Here is a 25,054-nt window from a genome sequence, read left to right on the forward strand (position 1 = left end):
AACTATCTTGTGCTGGTCCAGCAAGCCTTCCAGAAGCTTTGCCTTCACTCAGCCTGTCAGCCCTCACTGTGGAGTCCACATAGTCCAAAATCCAAACGTCTGGATTTAGGACCACAGTGAATTAATTATTCAAACAGCCTACCAGACCACTCCGAGGCATCCACATGGTTCTAAAGCACACCGTTGTGGCCTTTTGTATCACACTGTAATGATAAGAATGCAATTTCAGATTATTTTTTTGGGGGGGGGGGGCATGACCCGTCCTGTCCCCAGTGAAAGTTGTGCCCCTGGAGCTATGCACAGGCAAAATCCTAGAGAAAAACCTGGTTCAGTCTGCTTTCCAACAGAAACTGGGAGACAAATTCACCTTTCAGTAGGACAATAACCTAAAACACAAGCCCAAATATACTGTTAACAGGAGTTGCTTACCAAGACGACATTGAACGTTACTGAATGGCCTATGTCTTAAATTGGCTTGAGAATCTATGGCAAGACGTGAAAATGGCTGTGTAGCAATAATCAACAACTAACGTGACAGAGCTTGAATAATTTAAAAAATAATCATGTGCAAATATTGTACAATCCAGATGTGCATAGCTCTTAAAGACTCACAGCTGTTGACTCAGGGGAATGAATACTTATGTAAATTAGATACTTCTGTATTTCATTTTCAATATGTTTGCAAACATTTAAAAAAACAGGTTTTAACTTTTCCATTATGGGGCATTGTATGTAGATAGGGGATCCATTTTGAAATCTGGCAAAATATTGAATAAGTAAAGGGGGTATGAATACTTTCTGAGGGCACTGTATTTGACTGTGATATGTGGTTGTCTCACCTCGCTGTAGCTCCCTTCAGTAACCACGAGCTCAACCGTTCCTTGATTTTAACTGGCGGCTTTATTCTGTAGTTTTAGTCAGAATTATCACCTTCCGTGAGAACTATAAAGTAAATGAAAAATACAGTTAAGCACACTCTTACAACCTTATCTTACGAGTGACTTATTAGCTTGGTATAACTCTGAAGTGCTTACATACATAACAGTTTAACCGGCGTTATAACAGGTTCAGATTAACACATGAATAAAGGAACAAATACCTCATTGGCTGCTTATTACAGAAGGGAGGAAATCAAACTTCACACTTATTATTCCTGGCATGAATTCACACTTCATCCTAACATACTCTTCAACGTTTATGAACTACTCCCGATGACATGAAAACTTAGCTAACGCAGCGCAGGATTGCCTTCCCTCCAAAGGTGTGTTGCTACAATAACGATCCCCGTTACAACAGTATTAGCTACGTAGTTCCGCTTGTATTATCATTTCCCCCGCACAGCGGACACATAAACAATTCAAACAAAAGACAACGAGATATCCTGTAAGTCTAACTGTCAGTTACACTCCCACCAATCACCGGTGATTTCTGTGAAAGAGGTCTGCAGGTTTCTTGATCGGCTTCCAGGAGGGTGACTGTCTTATGGATGGGCCTCTCCAGATAGGTGGGTTTGGTGATGCATTTACCTCCCTCATCTAGGGTTGAGTCGCTGATCAGTAACTTGAATCTTCTCACCCGGCCATCCTGTCCCGGGTACACTTCTGTAACCTTTGCCAATTTCCACTGGTTGCGTGGTGCAGTATCATCTTGCAAAATGACAATGTCATTAATCCTTGTGTTTCTTCTGTCCTGTCTGACTCCATTTCCGTCTGTGTTGGAGGTTTAATTGTTCTGAGGTATGAGCACTCTCCATAACCTGAGGTACTAGCGTCGGAGAAGTGATGGAGCTCATAACTCTGCACCTCCTTGAAACTTGATGGCAAGTAGCTTCGTTGGATCCTTACTTCAGACAAGTTTTGTAGACCTTGGAGCCAGAATTCCCACTGGGAACTTAGGTCATCTGGAAGGGGGTCATCCCAGTCGATTTTGTCACGACACATCCGCTGCAAGATCTGCTTCCCCACCAGGACAAAGGGTGCCACAAACCCAAGCAGATCATATACAGAGGCTACTGTAGACAACACTCCTCTTCTTGTGAGTGGGCGTTCCTTGACAACTACTCTAAACTGGAACTCGTCTGATGCGACACACCACAGTACACCAAGCGCTCTCTCCATGTGTGGTTCACCCAGAGCCATATCCAGGTCTTTGGCACCCTTGGCACGTTCTTCCTTGGGAATTGTGGCTATAACTTCCTTGCTGTTAGAGATAAACTTGTGCAACCGAAGTTTGCCGATGCTGCAAAGCTCTCTTGCTTCTTTCCCCAGCTGGGCCGCTTCAGCTTCAGACGATACGCTCGTCAACCCATCATCAACATAAAAGTTCCTTTCTATGAACTGGATAGACTTCTCGCTGAAGCTTCCTTGTCCTTCGGCAGCAAGATGTTTGAGACCATAGTTGGCGCAACCAGGAGATGAAGCTGCGCCGAACAAGTGGACCATCATACGATACGCTGAGGGTTGAGACTCTAGATCTCCGTTCTCCCACCAAAGGAACCGTAGATAATCTTGGTCTTCTGCTTTCACATGAAACTGGTGGAACATGCACTCTACGTCACACATGATTGCAACTGGACCCTTACGAAAACGACAAAGGACGCCCAGCAATGTGTTTGTCACCTCTGAACCGGTAAGATGATCATTCAAGGACGTCTCTCGAAACTTAGCTGAGCAGTCAAAGACGACTCGTATCTTCCCAGGCTTTTGTGGGTGATAAACTCCATGGTGCGGGATGTACCATGCTGGATGCTTGTTAATTTCCTCTTTAGAGACCTTCTCAGCATCTCCACAAGCTATAGTCTCTTCCATGAATGCTGTGTAGTCCTTGTAGTACTGCTTGTCTCTCCTTAGCCTCCTTTCCAGGCACTTGAGTCGGTGAACTGCACATGTTTTATTGTTCGGCAGATTGGGTCTTTCTTCCTTAAACGGCAGCGGCATCTCATAATGTCCATTGTCCTTGCGTCTGATGCCCTCTTTCATTTTCTTCAGGAACCGGATATCCTCTTGAGATATGAGGTCCTCTTCTGCAGCTCTCTCGTTGAAGTCAGATTCAAGCGTCTTGATAATGTCCAGTGTTGTGATTACCTCTCTTACATGTGTTCTACAAACATGGTGTACTTGATTTGTGAGGTTGGAAGAAGATTGAAGGCTTGGCATCACCTGTCTAACGATAACCCGATGACTCACTCCAATAGGGTCGCCATAGTCGATACATGGATTTCCATAGCCGACTATGCTCCAGCCAAGATCTGTTCTCTGAGCAAAAGGCTGATTTCCCTTACCAGACACAATTTCTCTTGGAAGGAGAGCCTGGGAGCAGTTGTAGCCAATTAAGAGACCGACATCACAGCTCTGTTGAGGAGCAATCTCCTCTGCAATGTGTTCAAGATGAGACCATGCTCTTGCAGTCTCTGGAGTAGGAATATGATCTCTGTTTGCAGGAATAAACTCTCTCGAGTAGGTCGTTGGCAGAGGGATTTTCTTCTCCAAGTAAAACCCTCTAACCTGCAAACCAGACAGCTTCTGGCAGGGCACAGTGGTATTTCTTGAAGCCATTGTAGAGAGTTTCAGTTGGACTGGCTCCTTCCTTGTATTGAGAGCCTTTGTTGTCTCTTCAAGGATAAAAGTGGTGTCACTCTGGGTGTCAAGAAGTGCATACACAAGAACTTCACGATCTGGCTCACTTGTGGTTGACACCCATACTGGAATGATTGTGGAGGTGTGAGTGTTAATGTCCCTTACGACTCTGTTAGATATGGCCTCACTTGACGCTCTTGTCCCCTTATCTCGTGGGGGCTCTGTCTTCCTATCCCTTAACCTTTCTTTACTACGATCTTCGTGCAGGCAGGATGGATGCCTCCTCTGACACGTGTCGCAGGTGTTCCTGTTATCACAATCTTTCGATCGATGCCCAGGCCTTAAACAGCCAAAGCACAATTTATTCTCTTGAACAAACTTCTGTCGCTCTGCGGCGGGCTTATCCATGAACTTCCAGCATTTGTGGAGACTGTGACCTGACTTCTCACAGAAGACACAACTAGTAACAGTATCTTTCTCATCAGAGTTAGTTGCTAATACCCTTGCTCCGGGGTTTTGAATCCTTGGCGTCTTAAGTTTCCCATCTTCACTTGGTTTCAAAGCATGAAGGGATGTTACAGGATTGCAAGCAATCTTGGCTTCTCTCGTGAGAAACTTCACAAACTGACTGAAGCTAGGAAAGATCTCCGTTTCTTCTAAGATGTCTGTGACCTTTCTATTCCATCTTGAAGTTAGCCAATCTGGAAGTTTAGCGAGGATCTTTTGGTTTTCATTACAGTCATTAAGCACCTCCAGGCCCTTATTCTGAGACATAGCAGCTTCACAGCTGCGAAGAAAGTCTACAAGGTCTCTAAGTTCAAGACTGTCCTTGGATCCTATCGTAGGCCATGCATTGAGCTTATCTCTGAAAGACTTGGCGATGAAGAATTTGTTTCCGTACCTTTCTTCAAGAATGGTCCAAGCAGCATGGTAGGCTGATTCTGTTCCTAACATAAAGTAACTTTCGATGGCTTTCTTGGCAGGCCCACCGACATATTTTCTTAAGTAATATATCTTCTCAGTTGTTGGTATGTTCTTCCTGTCTATCAGAGTCTGAAAAGAGACCTTCCAGTCAGTGTACGAGAGAGGCTCTCCATTGAATGTTACTGGTTCTGGTATGGGGAGGCGGCTTTCACTGATTGATTCCGCTAGTAACCTGAACATGGTCTTGGTGCCATCTTCTTGCTGTGTGCTTGTCACAACATGTTGTGGTGAGAGACTGTGAAATGAGCCACGTCTGTGCGTGACTTCTTTCACAGATTTGCAGTTAGAGAGTAGTTCTCTCTTTTCGTCCTCTGAGTTTTCATCTTGCTCATACACTTGCATTCGCGCCTTGGCAGCATTTAGTTTCTTGAGCACTTCTAGGCGCTCTAACTCTCTACGCTTGTCTTCTAGTGTCCTTCGTCTGGCAGCATTTTCTACCTCTAACTTGACTCGCAGCCTAGCTTCTTCTAAGCTGCGTTTCACAGCCTCAGCTTCTTGCTCCGCTGTCCTCTTCTTATCTTCATCTTCGAGTCGCTGAAGCTCTTCTAGTTGGCGTTCTTGCTTAACCATTACTTCTAAAGCTGCTTGATTAGCAGCAACTTCCGCCGCAGCCTCTTGTCTCTTGACAGATGACACGCTTGAGCGTCTGGAGTTGACCTTTGAGTTGCTTTGAGACTGGGAGGAAGCACTTGAGGGCTGATAGTTGAGACTTGACTTATGTGAGAGTTCAGACATGCACAAGGAATTGCTGTCCTTCCAGTGCAACTCTATCTGGTTACTTTGACCTTCTTCCCTGCCTTTTAAATGACACCTTACAGTCTTGATAATAGACATTGTAACTGCTTCACAAGTATCAACTCTGCGTCGTATATCGTTGTCGGGAATGTCGATTTGACGCAAATTTACGTAGACAAGGTTTAGCTCTGTAGAGGTATGGCTAATCTTGTTTAAGAGGTCTTCTAGTAGGTCTTCAGAGCAACAGCCTGTCAGTGACAGTTTTGCTTCCTTTACCAGAGCCTTCCACTTCTCATAGCTGACCCTGAAACGATGTTCGAGCTGTCTCCACCTTTCGTCGCGCAGTTCTCTGCCCTTTTCAGTTAACCTGCGGACCCTCTCACCTTTTCGTGGCTCTTGTTGTGCTATCTCATTAGCAGCCTCTGTATCATCATTCACTGGCCGAAGTGACTCCACACCAGTCTGGGCCTCTTCCTGCTGTTCTGTTTGTTCTGATGAAGGCTCAAAGTTTGCGAGGTGTTGCTGCAGCTGCTCAACTTGACCCACCCCATCTCTATCACCTTTAGTGAAACTACCTCTTTCTGACATTCTAAATCAAGTCAAATCAATTCTAGCTAAGGTTTGGATAAGTGAGTAGGTAATTTATACTCTAATTCACTGTAATTTAAAACTCAGTACGTGGTATAAACATGTATAATGCTTGTAACAAAGGCTTGAACAAACACCTTACCAAACAATTACACTATTAACTTACATGTGAATATATAATTAATAGGTGTACGCTGACCCTTAATGTTTGTGACTATATATATATTTTTAGTAAGTATCAAATAATATTTTTCAGTAATACACATACCAGTGATACATTAAGATAGAAAGAGCAAATGCATAATACCAGAGTATTTATGAAATAGACAACTATCTCCAGTCCTTACGAATTGTAATCTTAAAGTCTCTTATTAGCTGTTCACAAGGCTAGGACCACCTTCAAACACCTTGACTTGTACTTGCGTGTCTGACTTTCCTGTTAGTCTTGACCTTATGTTGCCTCACGATGCTTCCTTATGTGGAGATTTTCTTCTTAGTTTGCAGGTAGGTGCAAAACTCTTATCTGGCAGATGACAGGGTCTACCAGGATTTGGGAATCTTGTAGACGTTTTACAGCTGGATGTGATTCTTCTTTCTCTCTTGCTCGTGAAGAGCATTGAGTTCTCACTGTAGCTCCCTTCAGTAACCACGAGCTCAACCGTTCCTTGATTTTAACTGGCGGCTTTATTCTGTAGTTTTAGTCAGAATTATCACCTTCCGTGAGAACTATAAAGTAAATGAAAAATACAGTTAAGCACACTCTTACAACCTTATCTTACGAGTGACTTATTAGCTTGGTATAACTCTGAAGTGCTTACATACATAACAGTTTAACCGGCGTTATAACAGGTTCAGATTAACACATGAATAAAGGAACAAATACCTCATTGGCTGCTTATTACAGAAGGGAGGAAATCAAACTTCACACTTATTATTCCTGGCATGAATTCACACTTCATCCTAACATACTCTTCAACGTTTATGAACTACTCCCGATGACATGAAAACTTAGCTAACGCAGCGCAGGATTGCCTTCCCTCCAAAGGTGTGTTGCTACAATAACGATCCCCGTTACAACAGTATTAGCTACGTAGTTCCGCTTGTATTATCATTTCCCCCGCACAGCGGACACATAAACAATTCAAACAAAAGACAACGAGATATCCTGTAAGTCTAACTGTCAGTTACACTCGCTATCTTACATTGATTGCATTTACTGTAAGTCACTCTGGATAATAGCTAATAACTCAAATGTTAAAATGATGTTGTTTTTACAGTACGAAAAAGTAAGTATTGATGTCCCAAATGAATAATTTGTACAATTATTTATAAAAAATAAAGACAGTGTAAAACCTAGCAGTACTTGTTATTTCTCTGGGAGAGGCGGCTATATAGAATTTTGCAAAAAACATTCTTATTTTTCTGTCTGAAATGAAAACATCATGTGGAAGACTATAAGCAAATACATCTGTCATTGAACAACCCCATGCCATGATTAGATAGTGTCATGTTTTGTCATTGGTTATCATGTCTTGTCTCTGTGCTTCCCTTCTATTCGTTTCCCTCTGCTGGTCTTATTAGGTTCTTTCCCTCTTTCTATCCCTCTCTCCCCCTCCCTCTCTCCCTCTCTCGCTCTCTCTCTATCGTTCCGTTCCTGCTCCCAGCTGTTCCTCATTCTCCTCCCATGCAGCTGGGAGGTATTCGCATCTCGACTAAGGAGAGGGAACGGAGGATCACCAACCGCCTTGGCCTCTATTGCGGTTCTGCTGGACATTTTGTCATTTCATGTCCAGTAAAAGCCAGAGCTCATCAGTAAGCGGAGGGCTACTGGTGAGCGCTACTACTCAGGTCTCTCCATCAAGATCCTGTACTACCTTGTCGGTCCATTTACGCTGGACCGGTTTGGCTGCTTCATGCAGTGCCTTGATAGACTCTGGGGCTAAGGGTTGTTTTATGGACGAAGCATGGGCTCGGAAACATGACATTCCTCTCAGACAGTTAGGGAAGCCCACGCCCATGTTCGCCTTAGATGGTAGTCTTCTCCCCAGTATCAGATGTGAGACACTACCTTTAACCCTCACAGTATCTGGTAACCACAGTGAGACCATTTCCTTTTTGATTTTTCGTTCACCTTTTACACCTGTTGTTTTGGGTCATCCCTGGCTAGTATGTCATAATCCTTCTATTAATTGGTCTAGTAATTCTATCCTATCCTGGAACGTTTCTTGTCATGTGAAGTGTTTAATGTCTGCTATCCCTCCTGTTTCTTCTGTCCCCTCTTCTCAGGAGGAACCTGGTGATTTGACAGGAGTGCCGGAGGAATATCATGATCTGCGCACGGTCTTCAGTCGGTCCAGAGCCAACTCCCTTCCTCCTCACCGGTCGTATGATTGTTGTATTGATCTCCTTCCGGGGACCACTCCCCCTCGGGGTAGACTATACTCTCTGTCGGCTCCCGAACGTAAGGCTCTCGAGGATTATTTGTCTGTTTCTCTCGACGCCGGTACCGTGGTGCCTTCTTCCTCTCCCGCCGGAGCGGGGTTTTTTTTGTTAAGAAGAAGGACGGTACTCTGCGCCCTACGTGGATTATCGAGGGCTGAATGACATAACGGTTAAGAATCGTTATCCGCTTCCCCTTATGTCGTCAGCCTTCGAAATTCTGCAGGGAGCCAGGTTCTTTACTAAGTTGGACCTTCGTAACGCTTACCATCTCGTGCGCATCAGAGAGGGGGACGAGTGGAAAACGGCGTTTAACACTCCGTTAGGGCATTTTGAGTACCGGGTTCTGCCGTTCGGTCTCGCTAATGCTCCAGCTGTTTTTCAGGCATTAGTTAATGATGTACTGAGAGACATGCTGAACATCTTTGTTTTTGTCTACCTTGACGATATCCTGATTTTTTCACCGTCACTCGAGATTCATGTTCAGCACGTTCGACGTGTACTCCAGCGCCTTTTAGAGAATTGTCTCTACGTGAAGGCTGAGAAGTGCGCCTTTCATGTCTCCTCTGTCACATTTCTCGGTTCTGATATTTCCGCTGAAGGCATTCAGATGGATCCCGCTAAGGTCCAGGCTGTCAGTGATTGGCCCGTTCCAAGGTCACGTGTCGAGTTGCAGCGCTTTCTAGGTTTCGCTAATTTCTATCGGCGTTTCATTCGTAATTTCGGTCAAGTTGCTGCCCCTCTCACAGCTCTTACTTCTGTCAAGACGTGCTTTAAGTGGTCCGGTTCCGCCCAGGGAGCTTTTGATCTCCTCAAGAAGCGTTTTACATCTGCTCCTATCCTTGTTACTCCTGACGTCACTAAACAATTCATTGTCGAGGTTGACGCTTCAGAGGTGGGCGTGGGAGCCATTCTATCCCAGCGCTTCCATTCTGACGATAAGGTCCATTCTTGCGCTTATTTTTCTCATCGCCTGTCGCCATCGGAACGCAACTATGATGTGGGTAACCGCGAACTGCTCGCCATCCGCTTAGCCCTAGGCGAATGGCGACAGTGGTTGGAGGGGGCAACCGTTCCTTTTGTCGTTTGGACTGACCATAAGAACCTTGAGTACATCCGTTCTGCCAAACGACTTAATGCACGTCAAGCTCGTTGGGCGTTGTTTTTCGCTCGTTTCGAGTTCGTGATTTCTTATCGCCCGGGTAATAAGAACACCAAGCCTGATGCCTTATCCTGTCTCTTTAGTTCTTCTGTGGTTTCTACCGACCCCGAGGGGATTCTTCCTGAAGGGCGTGTTGTCGGGTTGACTGTCTGGGGAATTGAGAGACAGGTAAAGCAAGCACTCACTCACACTGCGTCGCCGCGCGCTTGTCCTAGTAACCTTCTTTTCGTTCCTGTCTCTACTCGTCTGGCTGTTCTTCAGTGGGCTCACTCTGCCAAGTTAGCTGGCCACCCCGGCGTTCGGGGTACGCTTGCTTCTATTCGCCAGCGGTTTTGGTGGCCTACTCAGGAGCGTGACACGCGCCGTTTCGTGGCTGCTTGTTCGGACTGCGCGCAGACTAAGTCAGGTAACTCTCCTCCTGCCGGTCATCTCAGACCGCTTCCCATTCCTTCCCGACCATGGTCTCACATCGCCTTAGACTTCATTACCGGTCTGCCTTCGTCTGCGGGGAAGACTGTGATTCTTACGGTTGTCGATAGGTTCTCTAAGGCGGCACATTTCATTCCCCTCGCTAAGCTTCCTTCCGCTAAGGAGACGGCTCAAATCATCATTGAGAATGTGTTCAGAAATCATGGCCTCCCGTTAGACGCCGTTTCAGACAGAGGTCCGCAATTCACGTCACAGTTTTGGAGGGAGTTCTGTCGTTTGATTGGTGCTTCCGTCAGTCTCTCTTCCAGTTTTCATCCCCAGTCTAACGGTCAAGCAGAAAGGGCCAATCAGACGATTGGTCGCATATTACGCAGCCTTTCTTTTAGAAACCCTGCGTCTTGGGCAGAACAGCTCCCCTGGGCAGAATACGCTCACAACTCGCTTCCTTCGTCTGCTACCGGGCTATCTCCGTTTCAGAGTAGTCTTGGGTACCAGCCTCCTCTGTTCTCGTCCCAGCTCGCCGAGTCCAGCGTTCCCTCCGCTCAGGCTTTTGTCCAACGTTGTGAGCGCACCTGGAGGAGGGTCAGGTCTGCACTTTGCCGTTACATTACAGGGCACAGACTGTGAGAGCCGCCAATAAACGTAGGATTAAGAGTCCTAGGTATTGTCGCGGTCAGAGAGTGTGACTTTCCACTCGTAACCTTCCCCTTACGACAGCTTCTCGCAAGTTGACTCCGCGGTTCATTGGTCCGTTCCGTGTCTCTCAGGTCGTCAATCCTGTCGCTGTGCGACTGCTTCTTCCGCGACATCTTCGTCGCGTCCACCCTGTCTTCCATGTCTCCTGTGTCAAGCCTTTTCTTCGCGCCCCGTTCGTCTTCCCTCCCCCCGTCCTTGTCGAGGGCGCACCTATTTACAAGGTACGGAAGATCATGGACATGCGTTCTCGGGGACGTGGTCACCAGTACTTAGTGGATTGGGAGGGTTACGGTCCTGAGGAGAGGAGTTGGGTTCCATCTCGGGACGTGCTGGACCGTTCGTTGATTGATGATTTCCTCCGTTGCCGCCAGGGTTCCTCCTCGAGTGCGCCAGGAGGCGCTCGGTGAGTGGGGGGGGTACTGTCATGTTTTGTCATTGGTTATCATGTCTTGTCTCTGTGCTTCCCTTCTATTCGTTTCCCTCTGCTGGTCTTATTAGGTTCTTTCCCTCTTTCTATCCCTCTCTCCCCCTCCCTCTCTCCCTCTCTCGCTCTCTCTCTATCGTTCCGTTCCTGCTCCCAGCTGTTCCTCATTCTCCTAACTACCTCATTTACTCTTTTCACACCTGTCCCCTATTTTGCCCTCTGATTAGAGCTCCTATTTCTCCCTCTGTTTTCCGCTTCTGTCCTTGTCGGATCCTTGTATGATGTTCGCTGTTCTGTGTCCTTGTTACGCCCTGTCGTGTTTTACCTTCTTCAGATGCTGCGTGTGAGCAGGTGTCAGTGTCAGCTACGGCCGGTGCCTTCCCGAAACAACCTGCAGTCTGTGGTCGAGTCTCCAGTCATTCCTCTCTACTGACGAGTGGATTTCAGTTTTCCTGTTTTGTTTTCACCTTGATAATATCCAGGATTATCACTTTTGTCTAGAACTGGAATAAAGACTCTGTTTTCGTTAAGTCGCTTTTGGGTCCTCATTCACCAGCATAACAGATAGTGAATAAACACACCAATCTATTTCACAATTGCTTTAAACAATAAAAGCTTATTTACCAACATTTCTGAAAATGGATATATAGCGTTATGGAATGAAACTCTTATTCCAAAACGGTATATATCCATAAATATTTTGTTTATGTGTTCCCCCTCCTGCTGGGTGCATAAAACATTGGCTTCTGACAGCCTGTCTAAAACGCAGGGACGAGTTGCAGCGACCTGACAACATGCAGTGGAGCAGTACGTTTTCCCTTTGATTTTATGCATTGCGGTGCTGAGGGGCAGGTGAGAATGGAAAAGAGGATGCTGCCCAGACACAGATGCATTTGGCTCCAAAGAGAAGCAAACATAGTACAGAATTGATCAGTTTTAACCTCCTGTAAAGGTCATAATAATTACATTTACATTTACATTTACATTTAAGTCATTTAGCAGACGCTCTTATCCAGAGCGACTTACAAATTGGTGCATTCACCTTATGACATCCAGTGGGACAGTCACTTAACAATAGTGCATCTAAAACTTAGGGGGGGGGTGGGGTGAGAGGGATTACTTAACCTATCCTAGGTATTCCTTAAAGAGGTGGGGTTTCAGGTGTCTCCGGAAGGTGGTGATTGACTCCGCTGTCCTGGCGTCGTGAGGGAGTTTGTTCCACCATTGGGGGGGCCAGGGCAGCGAACAGTTTTGACTGGGCTGAGCGGGAGCTGTACTTCCTCAGTGGTAGGGAGGCGAGCAGGCCAGAGGTGGATGAACGCAGTGCCCTTGTTTGGGTGTAGGGCCTGATCAGAGCCTGGAGGTACTGAGGTGCCGTTCCCCTCACAGCTCCGTAGGCAAGCACCATGGTCTTGTAGCGGATGCGAGCTTCAACTGGAAGCCAGTGGAGAGAACGGAGGAGCGGGGTGACGTGAGAGAACTTGGGAAGGTTGAACACCAGACGGGCTGCGGCGTTCTGGATGAGTTGAAGGGGTTTAATGGCACAGGCAGGGAGCCCAGCCAACAGCGAGTTGCAGTAATCCAGACGGGAGATGACAAGTGCCTGGATTAGGACCTGCGCCGCTTCCTGTGTGAGGCAGGGTCGTACTCTGCGGATGTTGTAGAGCATGAACCTACAGGAACGGGCCACCGCCTTGATGTTAGTTGAGAACGACAGGGTGTTGTCCAGGATCACGCCAAGGTTCTTGGCGCTCTGGGAGGAGGACACAATGGAGTTGTCGACCGTGATGGCGAGATCATGGAACGGGCAGTCCTTCCCCGGGAGGAAGAGCAGCTCCGTCTTGCCGAGGTTCAGCTTGAGGTGGTGATCCGTCATCCACACTGATATGTCTGCCAGACATGCAGAGATGCGATTCGCCACCTGGTCATCAGAAGGGGGAAAGGAGAAGATTAATTGTGTGTCGTCTGCATAGCAATGATAAGAGAGACCATGTGAGGTTATGACAGAGCCAAGTGACTTGGTGTATAGCGAGAATAGGAGAGGGCCAAGAACAGAGCCCTGGGGACACCAGTGGTGAGAGCGCGTGGTGAGGAGACAGATTCTCGCCACGCCACCTGGTAGGAGCGACCTGTCAGGTAGGACGCAATCCAAGCGTGGGCCGCGCCGGAGATGCCCAACTCGGAGAGGGTGGAGAGGAGGATCTGATGGTTCACAGTATCGAAGGCAGCCGATAGATCTAGAAGGATGAGAGCAGAGGAGAGAGAGTTAGCTTTAGCAGTGCGGAGCGCCTCCGTGATACAGAGGAGAGCAGTCTCAGTTGAATGACTAGTCTTGAAACCTGACTGATTTGGATCAAGAAGGTCATTCAGAGAGAGATAGCGGGAGAGCTGGCCAAGGACGGCACGTTCAAGAGTTTTGGAGAGAAAAGAAAGAAGGGATACTGGTCTGTAATTGTTGACATCGGAGGGATCGAGTGTAGGTTTTTTCAGAAGGGGTGCAACTCTCGCTCTCTTGAAGACGGAAGGGACGTAGCCAACGGTCAGGGATGAGTTGATGAGCGAGGTGAGGTAAGGGAGAAGGTCTCCGGAAATGGTCTGGAGAAGAGAGGAGGGGATAGGGTCAAGCGGGCAGGTTGTTGGGCGGCCGGCCGTCACAAGACGCGAGATTTCATCTGGAGAGAGAGGGGAGAAAGAGGTCAGAGCACAGGGTAGGGCAGTGTGAGCAGAACCAGCGGTGTCGTTTGACTTAGCAAACGAGGATCGGATGTCGTCGACCTTCTTTTCAAAATGGTTGACGAAGTCATCTGCAGAGAGGAGGAGGGGGGGGGGGCGGAGGATTCAGGAGGGAGGAGAAGGTGGCAAAGAGCTTCCTAGGGTTAGAGGCAGATGCTTGGGATTTAGCGTGGTAGAAAGTGGCTTTAGCAGCAGAGACAGAGGAGGAAAATGTAGAGAGGAGGGAGTGAAAGGATGCCAGGTCCGCAGGGAGGCGAGTTTTCCTCCATTTCCGCTCGGCTGCCCGGAGCCCTGTTCTGTGAGCTCGCAATGAGTCATCGAGCCACGGAGCGGGAGGGGAGGACCGAGCCAGCCTGGAGGATAGGGGACATAGAGAGTCAAGGGATGCAGAGAGGGAGGAGAGGAGGGTTGAGGAGGCAGAATCAGGAGATAGGTGGGAGAAGGTTTGAGCGGAGGGAAGAGATGATAGGATGGAAGAGGAGAGAGTAGCGGGGGAGAGAGAGCGAAGGTTGGGACGGCGCGATACCATCCGAGTAGGGGCAGTGTGGGAGGTGTTGGATGAGAGCGAGAGGGAAAAGGATACAAGGCAGTGGTCGGAGACTTGGAGGGGAGTTGCAGTGAGGTTAGTGGAAGAACAGCATCTAGTAAAGATGAGGTCGAGCGTATTGCCTGCCTTGTGAGTAGGGGGGAAGGTGAGAGGGTGAGGTCAAAAGAGGAGAGGAGTGGAAAGAAGGAGGCAGAGAGGAAAGAGTCAAAGGTAGACGTGGGGAGGTTAAAGTCGCCCAGAACTGTGAGAGGTGAGCCGTCCTCAGGAAAGGAGCTTATCAAGGCATCAAGCTCATTGATGAACTCTCCGAGGGAACCTGGAGGGCGATAAATGATAAGGATGTTAAGCTTGAAAGGGCTAGTAACTGTGACAGCATGGAATTCAAAGGAGGCGATAGACAGATGGGTAAGGGGAGAAAGAGAGAATGACCACTTGGGAGAGATGAGGATCCCGGTGCCACCACCCCGCTGACCAGACGCTCTCGGGGTGTGCGAGAACACGTGGGCGGACGAAGAGAGAGCAGTAGGAGTAGCAGTGTTGTCTGTGGTGATCCATGTTTCCGTCAGTGCCAAGAAGTCGAGGGACTGGAGGGAGGCATAGGCTGAGATGAACTCTGCCTTGTTGACCACAGATTGGCAGTTCCAGAGGCTTCCGGAGACCTGGAACTCCACGTTCATGTCAACAGAAAGCATTAATTACAGCTTACCAACAGCTTTTGACCTCCCTTAGCATACATAAAAGGATAATGTAGAGTCAGAAAAGACAGATGTGAACTTTGACCTTTGGCAAATACACACTTTATACTGTACCAGATTTACAGTAATTAGAGAGCCATTGCTGAACTTTCAGAAGCTGTTAGAACATATATGTCAAAGTATCAACTCCCTTCCCAAAGAGATATCCTGATCTGTAGTACCTATCAACTACAGTGTTATTGACTCCGACAACTGATTTGCTGCAGTGACTGCTGGGTTCCCCTATGTCTCAGTACCTTATTGGTCAATTAAAGAGAGTATGTTAATTAAGTTAGATAATTTGACAAATAATAATAATGTAATAGCAATGTAATAAGATGAAAACAATCATACTGTTATCTCAGCAACAACATGTTTACTGTAGAGGTGAAACAGCATCATTATATTTCGATTAAGAGAGCGGTATGAAACATATTTTGAACACGTTGAATAAAAAAGCAAGCATATCTTTCAGAAAGGAATATTAGAACAGAAACGGTTAATAACTATGACTGTTATATGAATTGGAATTTCAAAGCAATTTCACACTGAATAGAGTTATGTCAATTGAACCCGTTTGCTGAAAAAGAGAGCCAAGTAGAGTTCATCTTGAGAAAGGTTTAAGATGGTGGTTGTTCAAGATGAGACACACTGCAGATATTTTCTGAGGCGAAGCAGACAGAGAGGAATCAATGAAGGATAATTAATAAAGAGAGACTGACAGAAACATTTGGAAATTGGCTCATGATGAAATAGAGAATGGAATGAAAAGATTACATTTGCATATATACATAATTACATCACCCTTGTTCTCTTTACTCAAAAGTGAAGGTTCAATGTAATCTCTAAACGCACTGTGGCCTAATGCTTCTCCCGTATAATGATGACAAATAGGCAGTTCCATTTAAGCTGTTGAAAAAACAGAATTGATCCAATTATTTGCCGGTGAGCACTAAATGAGCCTGAAATCAGTACCATTATTCATCACCAGCCATTGATTTGTTGTCCCAAAACGTCCCTAAAAACCTGCAGGCTACGAGTGTGTAGATGCACGCAAGCATTTAATTAATCAGGCAGCGGGCGACCAGTGCCCTCAACATGCCTGGTTTTACTTGTGCCTATTACTCTTGTAAACATGAGTCATATTGCCACTTTCCTTAAAGGACACACACCCACTTGTGGCTCCACATTGGTTTGGAGAGGAAGGAACAATTTCCCCCACATAGTGAGCATTTAATTGGAAGAGTGCATCTGGTCCATAAAGGACTCAGCAGCTCCAGTCAAAGATTATTTCAGCGTTGAGTTCTTGTCCACTGTCTTAAAACGCTTTATTGTGATGAATAGTTTAGTTAACTACAAGAACAATTATCACCGATTGTATAATGTTTTATACAGACAACACACTGTTGAGACTACTGATGCGTTCAATAAATACACACACATTTTCAGTCACACGCACACACACACTCATACACCAGAGGAGGCTGGTGGGTGGCGATATAGAAGGACGGTCTCGTCATAACAATGTTTTAATATATTTTTTGATTTAATGAACAAAGTTATGCAACACCCAATTCCTCTGTGTAAATAAGTAATTGCTCCCTTACTGTGTACAAAAAAAATAATAATCAACTCGACATGAAAATGGCTAAAAAACAACACATTTGAAGTTTTGGAATGACCTAATCAAAGTCCAGACCTAGTTCCAAATGAGATGCTGCGGCAGGACTTCAAACGAGCAGGTCGTGCTTGAAAATCCACAGATGTCACTGAGTTAAAGCAGTTTTGCATGGAGGAGTGGGCAAAACTCCTCCACAGCGATGTGAGAGGCTGTTCAACAACTACAGGAGGTGTTTGGTTGTAGTCACTGCAGCTAAAGGTGGCACAACCAGTTTGAGTGTAAGGGGTCAATTACATGCTTTAAAAAAATGTAACTAGGCAAGTCTGTTAGGAAAAAATTCTAATTTACAATGACGACGTACCCCAGCCAATTGCGCGCAACCCTATGGAACGCCCAATCACAGCCAGATGTGATGCAGCTTGGATTCAAACCAGGTACTGCAGTGACACCTCTTGCGCTGAGATGCAGTGTCTTAGACCACTGCGCCACTCCGGAGACCTGTAACGTCGTTCTTCGTTTGTGGAAAGAGTGTCGGACCGAAATGCAGCGTGTTTGTTACTCATGATCTTTAATGAATGAAAACGGAACGATACATGAAATAACTCAATACAAAAACAACAAACGGAACGTGAAACCTAATTACAGCCTATCTGGTGAAACTACACAGAGACAGGAACAATCACCCACAAAATACAAAGCGAAACCAGGCTACCTAAATACGGTTCCCAATCAGAGACAACGAGAATCACCTGACTCTGATTGAGAATCGCCTCATGCAGCCAAGCCTATACAACACCCCTAATCAGCCGCGATCCCAAATACCAATACAAACCCCAATACGAAAAACAACATATACCCATGTCACACCCTGGCCAAACCAAACATATAACAAAAACACAAAATACAATGACCAAGGCGTGACAGAACCCCACCCCCCCTAAGGTGCAGACTCCCGGACACACCTCAAAACCATAGGGAGGGTCCGGGTGGGCGTCTGTCCATGGTGGCGGTTCCGGCTCGGGACGTGGACCCCACTCCATTAAAGTCATAGTTCCTCCCCTTCGCGTCCTGGGATAATCCACCCTCGCCGCCGACCATGGCCTAATAGTCCTCACCCAGAACACCACTGAACTGAGGAGCAGCTCGTGACTGAGGGGCAGCTCGGGACTGAGGCAGCTCGGGACTGAGGGGCAGCTCGGGACTGAGGGGCAGCCCGGAACTGAGGGGCAGCCCGGAATTGAGGGGCAGCCCGGAACTGAGGGGCAGCCCGGAACTGAGGGAAAGCCCAGTACTGAGAGGAAGCCCAGTACTGAGAGGAAGCCCAGTACTGAGATGAAGCTCAGGTAGGTAGTAGGCTCCGATAGATCCTGGCTGGCTGGCGGATCTAGAAGATTCAGGTTGACTAGCAGATCTGGAAGAGACTGGTTAACTGGCCGATCTGGAAGAGACTGGTTGACTGGCCGATCTGGAAGAGACTGGTTGACTGGCAGATCTGGAAGAGACTGGTTGACTGGCAGATCTGGAAGAGACTGGTTGACTGGCAGATCTAGCTGCTCTATGCAGACTGACAGCTCTGGCTGCTTCTTACAGACTGACAGCTCTGGCTGCTTCTTACAGACTGACAGCTCTGGCTGCTTCATGCAGACTGACAGCTCTGGCTGCTTCATGCAGACTGACAGCTCTGACTGCTCAATGCAGGCTGACAGCTCTGACTGCTCCATGCAGGCTGACAGCTCTGACTGCTCCATGCAGGCTGACAGCACCCTGCAGACTGGCAGATCCTGGCTGACTGGCACTTCTGGCGGATCCTGGCAGACTGGTGGATCCTGGCTGACTGGTGGATCTAACTGATCCTGACAGACTGGCGGCGCTGGGCAGACTGGCGGCGCTGGGCAGACTGGCGACGCTGGGCAGACTGGGAGCACTGGCGGTGCTGGGCAGACTGGGAGCACTGGCGGCGCTGGGCAGACTGGGAGCACTGGCGGTGCTGGGCAGACTGGGAGCACTGGCGGCGCTGGGCAGACTGGGAGCACTGGTGGCGCTGGGCAGACTGGGAGCACTGGCAGCGGTGGGAAGACTGGCGACGCTGGGCAGACTGGCGACGCTGGGCAGACTGGGAGCACTGGCGGTGCTGGGCAGACTGGGAGCACTGGCGGCGCTGGGCAGACTGGGAGCACTGGTGGCGCTGGGCAGACTGGCGACGCTGGGCAGACTGGCGACGCTGGGCAGACTGGGAGCACTGGCGGCGCTGGGCAGACTGGCGGTGCTGGGCAGACTGGCGACGCTGGGCAGACTGGCAGCGCTGGGCAGACTGGCGGCGCTGGGCAGACTGGCGGTGCTGGGCAGACTGGAGACTCCGGCAGCGCAGGAGAGGAGACAGGCTCTGGCTGCCCTTAACAGGCGATGCGCACTGGATACCTGGTGCGTGGTGCTGGAACTGGTGCTACAGGATCGAGAACACGCACAGGAAGCCTGGTGCGGGGAGCTGCCACAGGTGGACTGGAGTGTGGAGGTGGCACAGGATGGGCTAGACCGTGAAGGCGTACTGGAGATCTTGAGAGCAGTGTTGGCACAGGACGTGCAAGGCTAGTGATGGGCACAGGAGGCCTGGTGCGTGAGGCTGGCACCAACTTCACCAGGCGACTAACACTCACCTCAGGTTGAGTATGGAGCGCTAACTCAGGTGCTATCAAATCCCCGACACGATCCGTCGGACGAATATCGTATCATTACTCTCTCCTCCACTTTCCCCATTAACTCCTTCACAGTCTCTGCTTCGCTCACCTCTAACACCGGCTCTGGTTCTGGTCTCCTGTTTGGCTCCTCACGATAAACAAGGAGAGTTGGCTCAGGTCTATCTCCAGACTCAGCCATACTCTCCCTGAGCCCCCCCATTTTTTGGGGTTACTTTCGGGTTTCGCTCTTCGCCGCCGTGTTCTCCTTTTCGACTCCATTCGCCTATAGCCCTCTTCGCATTGCTGCAGCGAATCCCAGGCGGGCTCCTGCACTCTCTCTGGGTCGGCCGCCCACCTGTCGATTTCTTCCCACGTCGTATACTCCATACCTCTGCTGTCCATAACGTCCTCCCTTCGCTGTTCAAGCTGTCGCTGGCGGTGCCTGTTAACATGCTGCTCGGTCCGTGAGTGGTGGGTGATTCTGTAACGTCGTTCTTCGTTTGTGGAAAGAGAGTCGGACTGAAATGCAGCGTGTTTGTTACTCATGATCTTTAATGAATGAAAACGGAACGATACATTAAATAACTCAATACAAAAACAACAAACGGAACGTGAAACCTAATTACAGCCTATCTGGTGAAACTACACAGAGACAGGAACAATCACCCACAAAATACAAAGCGAAACCAGGCTACCTAAATACGGTTCCCAATCAGAGACAACGAGAATCACCTGACTCTGATTGAGAATCGCCTCATGCAGCCAAGCCTATACAACACCCCTAATCAGCCGCGATCCCAAATACTACAAACCCCAATACGAAAAACAACATATAAACCCATGTCACACCCTGGCCAAACCAAACATATAACAAAAACACAAAATACAATGTCCAAAGCGTGACAAGACCAAGTGTTGCATAACTTTGTTTATGAAATAAATGAAATAAGTATGTAATTGTTGTGTTATTTGTTCACTCAGGTTCCCTTTATCTAATATTAGGTTTTGGTTTAAGATCTGATGACATTAATTATCAAAAGAAATTCACAAATTGAGAAAATTAGGACGGGGGCGATTACTTTTTCACAGCACTGTCACTCACTTGATTCAACTTATCAATTAACACAATAGGAAAACCTATGGAATTTTAATAAAACAAATATAATACGTACAATACGGCTGACCAGAATAAAAATCCCTTTATGATTCTTCAAAGGGATCTTTAGAATGAGAAAGGTTCTTTATAGCACCGTTTTCTCCATAAAGATTTTATAAAGAACCATAAAAAGGGTTCTATATAGCCCCAAAAAAGGGTTGTAACCATAATGGCTCTTTATAGAACCTTAGGAAAGGGTTCTTCATAGCACCATACAGGTTCCATTTAGAACCTTATAAGCATGGTTCTTTATTGAACCTTCAAAAAGGGTATTTTGTGGAACCAAAAATGGTTACAAGCCAAATAACTCCTATCTGGTACTATTTAGAACCATCATTTTTGCACTGTGTATAATGAGCCTGTCCTCCTGTACCTCCACCCAGCAGGCCCCAGAGAGAGAGAGAGAGAGAGAGAGAGAGAGAGAGAGAGAGAGATGACCAAATAGGCCTGTCCTACTGGGGAAAGTTCCATTTACAGGTCAACCTGAGGTCAGACAGGGCAGGTCAAGACACAGTCCCGCCACTGCTTCTGGGAATCAGTCAGCGCTATGGGACATACTTACACCAATGTAACACCTGGGGCCAGATCCACTGGGATGATCCAAGTAGATATGAAATGTACTCCGTTTACAATAATGAATGGCTCACACTTTACAAGTGATGAGAGTATGTGAGTGTCAAGTCATGACTTAACAAACAGGTGATGCACAATCACATTTCTCTGTATTTCTCTCATTTCTCTGTATATATCAATGATGTTGCTCTTGCAGCGGGCGATTCCCTGATCCACCTCTACGCAGACGACACCATTCTATATACTTTTGGCCCGTCATTGGACACTGTGCTATCTAACCTCCAAACGAGCTTCAATGCCATACAACACTCCTTCCGTGGCCTCCAACTGCTCAAATCGAATCAAATCAAATCAAATCAAATTGTATTTGTCACATACACATGGTTAGCAGATGTTAATGCGAGTGTAGCGAAATGCTTGTGCTTCTAGTTCCGACAATTAAGTGATAACCAACAAGTAATCTAACTAACAATTCCAAAACTACTGTCTTATACATAGTGTAAGGGGATAAGGAACATGTACATAAGGATATATGAATGAGTGATGGTACAGAGCAGCATACAGTAGATGGTATCGAGTACAGTATATACATATGAGATGAGTGTGTAGACAAAGTAAACAAAGTGGCATAGTTAAAGTGGCTAGTGATACATGTGTTACATAAGGATGCAGTCGATGATGTAGAGTACAGTATATACATATGCATATGAGATGAATAATGTAGGGTAAGTAACATTATATAAGGTAGCATTGTTTAAAGTGGCTAGTGATATATTTACATCATTTCCCATCAATTCCCATTATTAAAATGGCTGGAGTTGGGTCAGTGTCAATGACAGTGTGTTGCAGCAGCCACTCAGTGTTAGTGGTGGCTGTTTAACAGTCTGATGGCCTTGAGATAGAAGCTGTTTTTCAGTCTCTCGGTCCCAGCTTTGATGCACCTGTACTGACCTCGCCTTCTGGATGATAGCGGGGTGAACAGGCAGTGGTTCAGGTGGTTGATGTCCTTGATGATCTTTATGGCCTTCCTGTAACAACGGGTGGTGTAGGTGTCCTGGAGGGCAGGTAGTTTGCCCCCGGTGATGCGTTGTGCAGTCCTCACTACCCTCTGGAGAGCCTTACGGTTGAGGGCGGAGCAGTTGCCGTACCAGGCGGTGATACAGCCCGCCAGGATGCTCTCGATTGTGCATCTGTAGAAGTTTGTGAGTGCTTTTGGTGACAAGCCGAATTTCTTCAGCCTCCTGAGGTTGAATAGGCGCTGCTGCGCCTTCTTCACGACGCTGTCAGTGTGAGTGGACCAATTCAGTTTGTCTGTGATGTGTATGCCGAGGAACTTAAAACTAGCTACCCTCTCCACTACTGTTCCATCGATGTGGATAGGGGGTGTTCCCTCTGCTGTTTCCTGAAGTCCACAATCATCTCCTTAGTTTTGTTGACGTTGAGTGTGAGGTTATTTTCCTGACACCACACTCCGAGGGCCCTCACCTCCTCCCTGTAGGCCGTCTCGTCGTTGTTGGTAATCAAGCCTACCACTGTTGTGTCGTCCGCAAACTTGATGATTGAGTTGGAGGCGTGCGTGGCCACGCAGTCGTGGGTGAACAGGGAGTACAGGAGAGGGCTCAGAACGCACCCTTGTGGGGCCCCGTGTTGAGGATCAGCGGGAGGAGATGTTGTTGCCTACCCTCACCACCTGGGGCGGCCCGTCAGGAAGTCCAGTACCCAGTTGCACAGGGCGGGGTCGAGACCCAGGGTCTCGAGCTTGATGACGAGCTTGGAGGGTACTATGGTGTTGAATGCCGAGCTGTAGTCGAAGAACAGCATTCTTCTTAAACGCTTCTTAAACGCTAGCTCTTAAACGCTAGTAAAACCAAATGCATGCTTTTCAACCGATCGCTGCCTGCACCCGCATGCCCGACTAGCATCACCACCCTGGATGGTTCCGACCTTGAATATGTGGACATCTATAAGTACCTAGGTGTCTGGCTAGACTGCAAACTCTCCTTCCAGACTCATATCAAACATCTCCAATCGAAAATCAAATCAAGAGTCGGCTTTCTATTCCGCAACAAAGCCTCCTTCACTCACGCCGCCAAGCTTACCCTAGTAAAACTGACTATCCTACCGATCCTCGACTTCGGCGATGTCATCTACAAAATGGCTTCCAACACTCTACTCAGCAAACTGGATGCAGTTTATCACAGTGCCATCCGTTTTGTCACTAAAGCACCTTATACCACCCACCACTGTGACTTGTATGCTCTAGTTGGCTGGCCCTCGCTACATATTCGTCGCCAGACCCACTGGCTCCAGGTTATCTACAAGTCCATGCTAGGTAAAGCTCCGCCTTATCTCAGTTCACTGGTCATGATGGCAACACCCATCCGTAGCACGCGCTCCAGCAGGTGGATCTCACTGATCATCCCTAAAGCCAACACCTCATTTGGCCGCCTTTCGTTCCAGTACTCTGCTGCCTGTGACTGGAACGAATTGCAAAAATCACTGAAATTGGAGACTTTTATCTCCCTCACCAACTTCAAACATCAGCTATCTGAGCAGCTAACCGATCGCTGCAGCTGTACATAGTCTATTGGTAAATAGCCCACCCATGTTCACCTACCTCATCCCCATACTGTTTTTATTTATTTACTTTTCTGCTCTTTTGCACACCAATATCTCTACCTGTACATGACCATCTGATCATTTATCACTCCAGTGTTAATCTGCAAAATTGTAATTATTCGCCTACCTCCTCATGCCTTTTGCACACATTGTATATAGACTCCCCTTTTTTTCTACTGTGTTATTGACTTGTTAATTGTTTACTCCATGTGTAACTCTGTGTTGTCTGTTCACACTGCTATGCTTTATCTTGGCCAGGTCGCAGTTGCAAATGAGAACTTGTTCTCTAGTCTACCTGGTTAAATAAAGGTGAAATAAAAAAAAATAAATAAATAAATAAATAAATAAATAAATCATAATGCATTAACAAATCAAATGGTGTAAGGAACGTTGATCTATTCTGAGAAATTTGATGGTGTGGAAAGATTCCCTTCCCCCTATAGATGAGCCAAATTGAAGCTGTCATGCAGGTGAAAGAGGACCCAAAAGCGACTTGGCGAAAACAGAGTCTTTAATCCAGTAAAGTAAATACAAACAAAAAACACAACTTTCACTCGAAATGACGAGGACAAACTGGAGACTCGATCTTGAACAGCAGGTGAACAGCAGGTTGCCTCGGGAAGGCACTTGAACCAGACAGACTCAGACACCTGCTCACCACGCAGCATCTGAGGAAAACACGACACGACAGGGCGATACACAAACACAGCACGGTGAATTCTAGACAAGGAACCGACAGGACAGGAACGGAACACAAAGGAAGAAATAGGGACTCTAATCAGGGGAAAGGATCGGGAACAGGTGTGGGAAGACTAAATGATTGATTAGGGGAATAGGAACAGCTGGGAGCAGGAACGGAACGATAGAGAGAAGAGAGAGCGAGAGAGTGAGAGAGGGAGGGGGAGAGAGAGGGATAGAAAGAGGGAAAGAACCTAATAAGACCAGCAGAGGGAAACGAATAGAATGGGAAGCACAGGGACAAGACAAGATAATAAATGACAAAACATGACAGTACCCCCCACTCACCGAGCGCCTCCTGGCGCACTCGAGGAGGAATCCTGGCGGCAACGGAGGAAATCATCAATGAGTGAACGGTCCAGCACGTCCCGAGACGGAACCCAACTCCTCTCCTCAGGACCGTAACCCTCCCAATCCACTAAGTATTGGTGACCCCGTCCCCGAGAACGCATGTCCATGATCTTATGTACCTTGTAAATAGGTGCGCTCTCGACAAGGACGGGAGGGGGGAGGGAAGACGAACGGGGGTGCGAAGAAAGGGCTTAACACAGGAGACATGGAAGACAGGATGGACGCGACGAAGATGTCGCGGAAGAAGCAGTCGCACAGCGACAGGATTGACGACC

The 25,054-nt window shown here is 47.4% G+C and overlaps 1 protein-coding gene across 2 annotated transcripts; it reads right to left on the minus strand.

The window, feature by feature from the left end:
* Window positions 1-1,280: 1,280 nt before the first annotated feature.
* On the minus strand, window positions 1,281-6,800 carry LOC124041258. 2 transcript variants are annotated; one of them, XM_046358634.1, is made up of 3 exons: window positions 6,766-6,800; window positions 2,836-6,608; window positions 1,281-2,727 (listed from the first exon to the last, which is right to left on the minus strand). In XM_046358634.1, the coding sequence occupies exons 2-3, from the start codon at window positions 5,880-5,882 to the stop codon at window positions 1,572-1,574; spliced, it is 4,203 nt and encodes a 1,400-aa protein (XP_046214590.1). In that variant the 5' UTR covers window positions 5,883-6,608; window positions 6,766-6,800; the 3' UTR covers window positions 1,281-1,571. The 2 variants fall into 2 exon arrangements, with proteins under 2 accessions (XP_046214590.1, XP_046214589.1); XM_046358633.1 differs by having other exon boundaries at window positions 1,281-6,608.
* Between the last annotated feature and the right edge of the window lie 18,254 nt (window positions 6,801-25,054).

The sequence above is a fragment of the Oncorhynchus gorbuscha genome, linkage group LG08 (assembly GCF_021184085.1).
Source record: "Oncorhynchus gorbuscha isolate QuinsamMale2020 ecotype Even-year linkage group LG08, OgorEven_v1.0, whole genome shotgun sequence".
NCBI classification, from domain to species: Eukaryota; Metazoa; Chordata; class Actinopteri; order Salmoniformes; family Salmonidae; genus Oncorhynchus; species Oncorhynchus gorbuscha.

What these genes read in the sequence shown, in the direction of transcription:
- LOC124041258 (XM_046358633.1), bottom strand. Translation starts at nt 5,882, where the DNA reads ATGTCAGAAAGAGGTAGTTTCACTAAAGGTGATAGAGATGGGGTGGGT.